The sequence below is a fragment of the Salarias fasciatus genome, chromosome 22, assembly GCF_902148845.1.
Source record: "Salarias fasciatus chromosome 22, fSalaFa1.1, whole genome shotgun sequence".
In the NCBI taxonomy this organism is placed as follows: Eukaryota; Metazoa; Chordata; class Actinopteri; order Blenniiformes; family Blenniidae; genus Salarias; species Salarias fasciatus.
This window is the reverse complement of record NC_043765.1, coordinates 19624309-19634937: the sequence shown is the minus strand read 5'-3', so window position 1 is coordinate 19634937 and position 10629 is coordinate 19624309. Positions and strand designations below refer to the sequence as shown.

The following is a 10629-nucleotide window of genomic DNA, read 5'->3' as shown; positions in this document are numbered from 1 at the left end:
TTGGGTAAAAGTCACAGAACAAATCAAACCTTTCTTTTTAAAAAAAAAAAAAATATTCAAACAAACCCTGAGTTGTCTCTCTTGAACCTGTCAACTGTTTTGAAATACCCAGAAACAACTTTTTATAAACTTTCCCTTGTATGGGGAGGTTATTTAAGGTTCTGCCAATAGAGTTATTAATACTGCAGGGAAATGAGAATCTCTTTGATAGTAGTGGACAGCATTCATAAATCATCCCTTCATAACATAGCAGACCTGGTACCCAGAGGGTGCTTTGATATCTAGCTGCATCCCTGCAATTTTGCAGGGTCTTGAAGGTGATGTTTTTACTACCTATACCTTAAATTTTGTCATGTAAAACTCATATTCTGAGAGCCCTTTTTAATCCTTATTTTCTTAATCTGTATCTGCATTTGAGAACTTTTCATGTTTGGAATTGCTGTTGTGTTTTGTTTTGTGTATTAAAGTTCAAAATGATTAAAACATTGTTTAAAAAGGGGAGTGGTTTCATTAAAAACCTTGAAATATGTAGAAGTGAACATAAAACTTGCAGGTTCATGAACAGAATAACAACGTGGTATTAAAATATCATCACTTGATTTAATAATAAAGAAAAACAACTACTATCTGCACTGGTTGTGTTGTATTACCGCGGATGTCCTGCAGGGGGCGCAGGATTGAAACCACCAGATCCGCGTGCACACAGGAAGTACAGCCGCATCAGGATTAGCAGTTGTGGCTAGCTGCTAGTTAGCACCGAGGACTGCATTTCTTCTCAAAACTGCGACAACCGAACAGCAGAGCGATGCCGTGCTCCGTTAACCGCCGGTAAATGTTGCCCCGGGGGCAGAGTTTGCTCACAGCGGCGCCATGTCGGACAGAAAACGAGCCCGAGGGAAGGAGGAGAGGGACAGACGAGACCACAAGAGACACAAGGCGTCTAAACATGAGCTGGAGAAAGACAAGACATACACCAAGAAACTCAGCCAAGAAGTCCAGAAACTTAAACACGTCGAAACCTTGTGCGTATTCACCCCGAGAGCGTTCTGTTTGTTATACCGCGAACTTGTGTATGAATTATAAATGTGTTTGCCAGTATTTTTTTTTATTATTATTTTTAAAAGAAATGTAATCCTCTCAGCTGTCATTTCACCCCAGTGACTGATTATTGGATGTTTCCTGCTTGTTTGGCAGTAATATAACCATTGTGTCTTTGTTTTTGTTTTGAGCAGCTATGAAAAACCTCCGCCGGGACTTATTAAGGTAACACTTAAAGCTCAATGTCATTTGCACAATTTAATCTCTGGGTATTTTCATGTATGTATACAAACAGAAGATTCCTTTCAGTGTTTGTTTCAATGGGTTTCCCTGTCTGAACAATGTGGAGAACTTGTCACAGCTGCAATTTCTGTTGCAGGAGCATGAAGACAAACCAGAGGACTGCATCCCTGCAGAGCCAGGAAATGAAGAAGCCAGGAGCTTCCTGGCACACGCGCCCACCAAGGGCCTGTGGATGCCTCTGGGGAAGGAGGTGAAAGTGATGCAGTGTGAGTACAGCTACATCATCACTCTGAGGCCCACGAAAACCTAATTGTCTCTACTAAAGTGCTGATTTGTGACGAAAGAACTGTGGGAAAGAACTGAATGTAAATTAGTAATTTAGATTTTCAATTCAACATCCATCTTTATTGATTTTTAGGAAACCAATTGGATTGCTTCACCATTTCCCTGTGTCTGAGCTAAGTTCATGGTCTTTATTGCGCAAGGAAAAAGGAATAAACCTGCAGCATACAGTATTGTACAATATCTATAACTGTCAAGCTAAATGTAATATTTTTACACGTGGTCAGGCTGCTTAAGTTAGGTTCCAAGCATTTCAGTTTATGACTAGCAGGAATTTTCAGTTTTTAAGGGAATAGAAAGAAATAAGCTAAGAGTGAATCATTTGAGTATTGAAAAACTCGCTTTAAGAACATATTTTATTGTGGGTGTAGCTAAAGTTAAGTTCACTTTCCTTTATTGTCCCTTTTGCTTTTGGTTCTCCACAGTTTTAACAATAATATCTTGTGAAATGTAAAACATTAGGAATACGTTCAAACAGTGTCTTCTTTGAGTAATACAAAACATGGGTGGTGTGGGAGTTGAAGGGCTGGGGGGAACACACTGAAGGTCAAGCACTGTGCTTATCCTTCCTCTCTCCAGAGACCCCTGTTTTGAAGTAAAATAGTTTCTTATGCACAATGAAAGCTTTTATTTAAAGGCATTTTATGGCTGCATTTGACTGTGGGCTGTCAGATAAGAGAATCTTAAATGTTAATTCCACAAGACAGTCATCTTAACTACAGGAATGGAGATTAAATTATTAGTTGTGATTTAAGACAACAAGCACAAAATTTAAAATACACGGGACAACAGACATCGCAAGTGTGACGTGTAGAACCGTATATACACAAGTATGAATGTACACAGTGTATAAATATATCAGTCTTAGATAGGCGAATACATAGTCGACATATAAATTATGTAAATAATTTGACTGCATGAATAATATTTGCTTATTGGGTCATTTGAAATAAATATATATTTACTGATTATATCTGTCTTTAGAGGTCTTTAAGTGGATTTCAGAAAGATTGTGAGGATGCTTTATCCTTATTTAGGTGTTATAGTAAAATAGACATAGATAATGTGGCTTATTGTCTGATCAGCACACATCACAACAAAGACAATAATGGAGCCATCCAAAGTGGAAAGACAAATAATCTTTCAATGAAATATAACTGCCTTACTATTTACATTTCATGTTCTACAATTTGGGCTGTGGTTCCAGTTTTCAGTCTTCTATCAGCTGGTGTTACTCGAGAAAACGCTTCACAAAAACCTGAAATCTGACACATTGGACCACTGCAAGAGAGAAAATATCAGGGACCGGAACAAGGCCAGAGCCATCCTCACTGATCCTCGGCCTAAAGACAATGAATCAGGAGGAGAGAGAACATACATGCTGTCCCACACCTGGAACATCATCCTGACAGACAGCAGGGGGCGTGACCGGACTGTCAACAGTGACAGCCAGGTTATGTCTCAGTAACACCGGCTGATGAGGCATGCCAGACAACACCAGATCATGTTCTGATGAAGACGACCTAATTCACTGCATATGCCAGCTGACATAGATTGAAGCAGTTGTTTTGTTTGCATTTATATGAGAAAGTTCAGTATGGGGTTAAACAGACTGTGAATATTGTCTTGATTTTTACCCACTTGTACATTCTGTTGCAGTGTTGATGTCGCTTTGATCTGTGCATCAGTCTCAGCTGCTTCTCTGCCGGTTGTTAGCAGATGTGGCTCATAGCAGCAGACACACCATACAGTGTGCAGAGGAGCTGTGATGCTGTCTGTGTTCGCATGACTTTGACATTGACAGTCTTCGAAGCCCTCTCACTGCACGACATAGCACCACTGATTTCACAGCACTGTGGAAGGTTTCATAATGATTGTTCATCGAAATGTACAGCTGAAGTTTATAGTTAGTTTTCAATTGAAAATATAGAAATTAAGCTGTGAGTAATTGTCCTCATATTACTTGAGGTGATGTTGCTGAATTCCTCTCGGTTCAAGCTGCTGTTGAAAAGTGTTTATATTGAACAATGTTGGTGAATATGATTTATTGCTTAATTAACTAAGAATTTATAGATGCAGCAATAATCCTCCAGTTTGAGTGGGCAGCATGCTCAGCAGGTGAAAGTTTATGACCACTAGTTTTTTGATTGTTGTATTTTTTTTTGTCAGAAAAATAAAACGCAAGTAAGGACAGATTAACAATAGTGTTGCACAGATTACCTTCTGCTCACTGCTTCAAACAAAGAGTCCTATTATATTCAGTGTCCATTTATTCCTTTGTCCAACACATTTTCTTGTAAGGCATTTGGTGAGTCGCCACACACACACACACACACACACACACACACACACACACACACACACACACACACACACACACACACACACACAGAGCGGAGGATCCTACGAGTTCTCGTTGTTTTGAACATTTTGAGCCGGACTTGCACCGTTAAATTCTTTGTGAAAAATGTTGAGATTTGTCATCCAGTTCAAAGAAACTTTGCTGTCAGATCGTTTCACACTGAACTGGTTTCTGTTCTGATAACAGAATTTGCGTGGACTTGTTAAGGAGTCTGAAGTTATTCGCCGAAGCTGCACTGTGCCAGCTGAAGTTTACAGAGTACGATAACAATGTGGACCTCTGACATGGATTGTTCACTTCTCACCAGCGACGAAACGGCGCCAGTACTTGCTCTGACTTTGATACGGAGGCGTACCTTCTGCATCTCATCGTTAAATGAGCAGAGCCTTTTTGATTGTGTGACTCTTTACAGATGTCATGGAGATTCACTTCGCAGTGGTGTAGATTTTTGAGTTGTGTATTGAGAAAGTTAAAGTCTAATATATCAAAATAGTCTTAACTGAAGGGGCATTTATCAACGTTTTATGCAGATTTCTTCTCTCGTTGTCCAACACACGAATCCCAGTGTCAGTGGTCTGGAATGGCGAGACGAGTTTTAAACAGATGACGACACATAATTACTATTCAAGACTTTTATGATTGTTTGGCTTTATTTTGATTTTATGACTGAAAGGGGTCTGTAGCACTGAATCATTGCACATATTTTGTCAGTTCTACAAACATTAATTCAACTTTGAACTTCCCTGCAGATACATTTTTGGGTTTTTTGTTTTTTGTTTTTTTTTTTTGGCATATTGAGAGGCTCTGTAATTAATTTTTCATCCTGAGGGAAATGGCAATGACTAGTTTATGAGAGCAAAGTTTTACACTTTCTAGTATTTTTTTTTTTCCAATCTTTTCTTAAACTATGATATACAGTATGGTAGTTGGTTAAAAGTAAGAGACACGCAAAACCTAGTTAGTGGCATCAGAATAAAAAGAAATATTTCCTTAAGTAAATGCTTCTGTCTGGTTTTGTGTTTTTAGAATTAATTTTTAGGATTAGGTTGATCATTTTTAAGTCTCAGCAGTGTCTGTATGTGTATAATTATCAACTATATATATATATATAATAATGTATAATTGTGTCATATTTGCCTTTTTTCACAGTTTTCTGCATTTGGTATCCTATTTCCTATCATTTTCAGTTGCACACCGTCACATCTTATCCTAGTATCTTTTAATATTTGTCAAAACCACAGTGTGTGTATGATCTTTATCTGTTTCACATGATCTTCAGCGTGGTTGTCGGTTAGACACCAGTTCCTTCCTGATCCTTTCGATTTGTAAACAATCTGACCGTATTTTTCCAATTACATGTGCTGGATTTCACAGTGACTGAACCTTTTCCTCTATAGTGATTTATTTCTTCACCATCTTCTTGCTGTTTTTCTTTCATATAAAGGGAGGAAGTCATTTTCAATGGCATCAAACCACAAAGCTGCGATTACATTTTCCTGCCTCATAATCTTTCTGAATATCCCAGTAAGCTCATTATCTGTATCGGTTCTTGGCTCCTGGTCATAATCATCCCTTATTTGTAAGTATTGATATCAGTCCCTCAATTTTTCAAAAGCCTGCAGCTTACCCTGTTCGACCACTTTGTCCGTGACTGATTTGCCTTCCTTTGCAATCATTGTACCATTTATCACCAGAAAAAAATGAAATTTAAAATCAAATACAAACCAACTGGAATTCAGCCCTTTTCACCTCCCTATTTCACATTTCATCTGTAGTTTTGGTTAAAAACTCTAATTCAATACACAATTATTCAATCACCTTTGACGTCGAGTTCTGTGTTTTGTTTTTTATTGACTTTATTTGGATGCTTTTCTAACTCTGAGTCATCCTTTTTGCCTCCCACAATCCAGAAACTTGAATTTTAGGTTATTGTTGTTGGTCCTAAGTTGCCTGTAAAAATAAATATGAGTGTTCTCTGTTTGATCTGTGATCGGTCCTGGGTATCTCCTGGCCTCATCTATACTCGGATACACTATACCGGATCCAATCGCAGTGCTATAAGTTGCTTAAGGCTGTTTGAAGATTGATTTTATAGCAGCATAAGGGGGAATCTGCTCAGTATTGTACTATTGAATTCTATCAATAGAAATTGTTGAAGGTCTGTTGCACTCTGCAGGATTCTTAGTCATCCAGGTCATGTTGTGTCTCGTCGTATCATAAAGGAGTCGAGGAGTTCTGAAAGACTGCATCAGGTGCTCGACAGTGCCTTCGTCTGATGTGTTCAGTGATGCTTCAGTAAGAAAAACACTAAATGATCTTTCTTGTTTCTTCTTCTCTCTGCAGGCTGGAGGTGCAAGCGTTACGGCCACCGCACCGGAGATAAAGAGTGTCCCTTCTTCATCAAAGGCAACCAGAAACTGGAGCAGTTCAGAGTGGTGAGGTCAACTTTCAGCCCACCCGCCGCCGCTTCTAGACACCAGGAAACATTTCTCTGCAGTCGGCGCGTCGAGGTCGGCTGTGGCGAGGTCACGGCGCTGCGTCCGAGACACAAGTTTGTGTCTGAGACTCCGAGCTTAGACGGGGACGCGTTGGGTTTACACATGTGGGCAGCAGACTTCTTCACATAACTCACCCCGGCGCGCCTGTAATGGAACAATAGCCACAGCAGAAAACTCTCAGCCTCTGCAACCATTACCATAAATGCAACTGTGTCATATTTTCCTACCTCGTATTGTCTCGATATTTTTGAAAGCGCTGACGCAGCAGTGGCTGGAACATGTAGAGTTAGTATGGTTTTCCAGAAGTAATTATAAAGAGCAGGAAGATATGTTTTTAGCATGCCTGTCTTGTATTGATGCAGTTTGTTTTTCAGGCTCACGAAGACCCCATGTACGACCTGATCCGAGAAAACAAAAGGAATGAAAAAGAAACGAGGTACTCTTCTGCTTTCTTGTGTGCGTCACATGTTTCTCCGTCCTCTATGAAACCCAGACATAATCCATTTTTCAGCCAATATTCAGACACACGCGGGAGCTCGCAGTTTTTGACTGTTTTCACTCAGCGGAGTCAGACAATCTCAGATGACCTGGAAATTCTTTCATGGTGGCTGGTTCCCGGCACAGGGTTCTGGCAAACAGTGTTTGACAACAGGATGTTTGAATCCGAAGCTGGTTCTCTCTGAAGGTTCACCGTAGGAACGGCGTGCGCGTGTGCACGCGCGAAGCAGCAGGAGGAGCACAGACATCCGCGTGTGTGTGTTAGCGTGCACGCGCTCGACAAAAAGGTTATTTAAAGGCCAGTGGCGCTTTGAAGTTTCAGTGGCGTCTCTGTGCCACATTAATTTTGGCACCTTCCTTGGAAGTGAAGTGAATCCGTCCGACCTCGCGCCGCTTGCTTTCTAATTACACATCCAGCGCGCATCCTGCTGACGGATGGATTCAAGGCAGCTCAGGTTTGTCTTAAAACAATAGTGATGTGTTCTTCGGAGAGAAAAAAAACAAAGGCTTGCTAGGTGGAACCTATCCATCTCTTTATACGAGCCCTGAAGCCCCCCCCCCCCCCCCCCCCCCCCACTGATACCATCACTGTGTGAGATATGAGGCAAAAAAAGTTACTGCAGAGTTTAGATTGGCAGCATATGAGGTGTTTCCATAAAGCGGATAAGATGGAGAAGTTTTCCCCCACGTGAAACTAATTTTCACAAATTTTCACAATAATGTACTTGAAATGGGAAAGACTCAAATTAAAAATCATTGGACCATCTGCAAAAGACACATCGTTCTTAAATAAAATATTTTAAAATGTATGTGTTAATCAGTCTACTAACGGAGACAATGAAATAGCTAGAAATAGACGGAGCGTTGAAACGGCTGCGTCAGACTTGGAAGACACAGACAGTGTTATCGACATCTTGGTCCTCTGGATTTCCGTCAAAGCTTTCATTCGATGAACGAGTTTTTGCAGGTGTCACTTGACTGTTGTGATGTAAAAGGCTCAGCCTGCTGCTTTCATTATGTCAGGATCAATAAATATGACTTCAGTTTTAATCAAGTTTACAGCCTTCCAGTGTTATTATGGATAATGCACTCTGCCCTTCTGTACTGCAAACGTTCCCAGACAGTTAATTTCTCTGTCCACTAAACAAAGTATTTTAGCTTTAGATTAGTTGTGTTTTTGATAAAGTGTCCACATTTAGTGCAGCTCTGGTTCAGTGTAGATTAATATTTAAAGGCTTGCGTCGAGTGTAGTTGTGCATTGCTCCATTGGAGCTCCAGTTTTCCCCCCCGACAGCCTTCTTCCTACCTCGTTTTTATTTTCCAGCGAAGCACTATAACTCCGACTAGTGGCACATGAATAAAACATTAATCAGCTAATATTTGTGGAGCTGATCAGCTTTAGGGCGTGTAGTTAATGCTTTAGACGACTAGTTGTACACATCTGTCATGCTGACATGCAGAACGTTCTGTTGCATCCAGTTCTGTTGTCATTAATGATCTCCCGTCACGTTCTATAGAAGAGTCTCTGCACCAGCAGCGTCTCACGTTTACATCTTCATGCCGCTTCAGTTTGAACCGATGATTAACCCGTGTCACGCATTGATTCACACTTGAGTTGTCAGCCGGTTGTCGGCTCTTGTGGTGATGCCACAGCTCTGCCTTATTTTCACAGCAGCTCACGAGTTGTGGGAAGCGTCCTCCGAGACGCAGACTCCACACACAAACATGGCTGTCTCAGTTCATGTCTGGTTTATCTGCCGACTGATCTCTCAGGGGAAATATGTCCAACACCTCTCTTTTTCTTTGCCGTCTCGGGACACCTTTAACCCCCGCCGCCGCCGCCCCGTAGTCCTCTGAGGTGTAGACGAAGCCCGAACAACTAAAGATAGGTTGTTTGATTTGGTTTGCCTCTGTAATAAACTCAGAGTGGCAGCGAGCAGGAGTCGTCCCTCATCATTGAAATGTGCACTTCTGGAATGGAAACTGTCTTAATGCTGAATGAAAAGACAGTTTGGGGCTCAGTGACCTGCAGTGAAAGATTCAGAGGTGCATTTTAAGGAGTAGTGCGAGTGTTTTGATTACGTCTGTCTTCCTCCTGAAGTGCGCCGACGTCGAGGAGTCTTGATGGACACTTTTTTTTTAGAAGAGCATGTAAACCTTTCTGAGAGAATCCCGTCACGGTTGAGGAGTCGCCAGTTTCTCATGTTTTTAATAATTGCACACGTCTGATATCATCACTGTCAGGCACCAGCTCAGTCTTTTGAGATGGTTCAATGCATTTACTGAGTCCTGCTGCCAGAAAGGACTTTTTCTTTCTTTGTAATATCTCTCATTTTCCATTGAGGGAAAGAAATAATGCATATGCCATCTCATCACTGCAGTGTGTTGATATGCTAGTTTTCCATCCTAAGCATAATAACGAGTTCTGGTTGAGTTACTACTTCAGAACTATTAGTTATCGCTAATGCATTTACTAGTGGTGGAACAGATTCGGGTTGATCAGTGATCATTGTAAATCAACCTTAACCACACAGATTTTACATATTTATAGACAAACCATCCAGGTTTTAATTCATGTAATTCTTTTTCGTTCATTTAAAAAAACAGTCTTCACTGAAAAATCCATTTCCACTCATGATCTTTCCATGGTTTCATAACCTTGTCTCCTTTCTGTGTTATTTGCAATTAGAGGTCAGAGACAGCGACACTGAACCCACAAGTACAAATGAGATAATGATATTCACATTTATCAGCTGTGAAGGCATTGTTGCTCTTTCTATTAATGGATTTGCCAAAACAGCTTCTTTATTAGCCTGCTGTGTAAGTAAGTATTTAAAGCCTCGGCCTTGACTTGGACCTCTGTTTTAGCAAAAACATGACTCCAATAGTTCTGGAAATCCTCCTCATAAATGCCGTGCTGTCTCTGCATCAGCTGTGTGTTTCTTGCTGCTCTTCACTCTGATTGCACCTCTGCTCCTCCCCGCAGGATCCAGCAGCTTCAGCAGCTGCTCCAAGACACCACCTCCTCTTCCTCCGACTCGGACAGCTCCACCTCTTCCTCCTCCTCCTCCTCCTCCTCCTCCTCCTCCTCCTCCTCCTCAGAGCACCACCGCAGCAAGAAGAGGAAGAAGAAGAAGGATAAAAAGAAGAAAGACAAAAAGAAGAGGAAAAGGAAGCGAAAGCATAAGTCCTCCAAAGCCAGTGACTGCTCGGATTCAGACTGACGCTCTGGAACCTACTGATTCATGAACTCTTTGAGTAAAACTGAAGAAAAAAAAAAAAAAGCAAATGTAGATCACACGCAGCAGGAAAGTGCGCTACAGAGAGCATCTGTACGAAGCGCACTCTGGAGAGTCCTTCAAGCCGTTTGTCTGCAGGTTGAACCTCTAAAGCTGTATTTTCTACTGAGCATGTCTTCCCCCAGCCCTTTTACTCGCCCCAGGGTGACAACTTGCATTTACACCCCTCTCCGTTAGAGCATACCGGCCAGGGTCAGATAGAGTAGCTGAGTGTGTGTATGTGTGTGTGCGTGCGCCTTGGCGCATCTGTGTGTCAAAAAGCATTTGCTGCACGGCCTTTGAATCGCACGTGATATGCACTGAGCCGGCCAGTGTAAGAGATAATGTTCTTTCACAGGTCCTCATAAGA

The 10629-nt window shown here is 41.3% G+C and overlaps 1 protein-coding gene across 1 annotated transcript; it reads left to right on the top strand.

Annotated features, from left to right (window-relative positions):
* Positions 1 to 712: 712 nt before the first annotated feature.
* rp9 (RP9 pre-mRNA splicing factor) lies at positions 713 to 10320 on the top strand. The gene is made up of 6 exons (XM_030121301.1): positions 713 to 1022; positions 1233 to 1263; positions 1418 to 1547; positions 6329 to 6420; positions 6858 to 6919; positions 9968 to 10320. The coding sequence occupies exons 1-6, from the start codon at positions 871 to 873 to the stop codon at positions 10203 to 10205; spliced, it is 705 nt and encodes a 234-aa protein (XP_029977161.1). The 5' UTR covers positions 713 to 870; the 3' UTR covers positions 10206 to 10320.
* Positions 10321 to 10629: the final 309 nt, after the last annotated feature.

Bases quoted from the DNA above. Each gene is read 5' to 3' on its own strand.
- rp9 (XM_030121301.1), top strand. From the start codon at position 871: ATGTCGGACAGAAAACGAGCCCGAGGGAAGGAGGAGAGGGACAGACGA. The intron at 1,023-1,232 runs GTGCGTATTCAC...TGTTTTGAGCAG, and splicing joins CTTAAACACGTCGAAACCTT to CTATGAAAAACCTCCGCCGG. The intron at 6,920-9,967 runs GTACTCTTCTGC...TCCTCCCCGCAG, and splicing joins AGGAATGAAAAAGAAACGAG to GATCCAGCAGCTTCAGCAGC.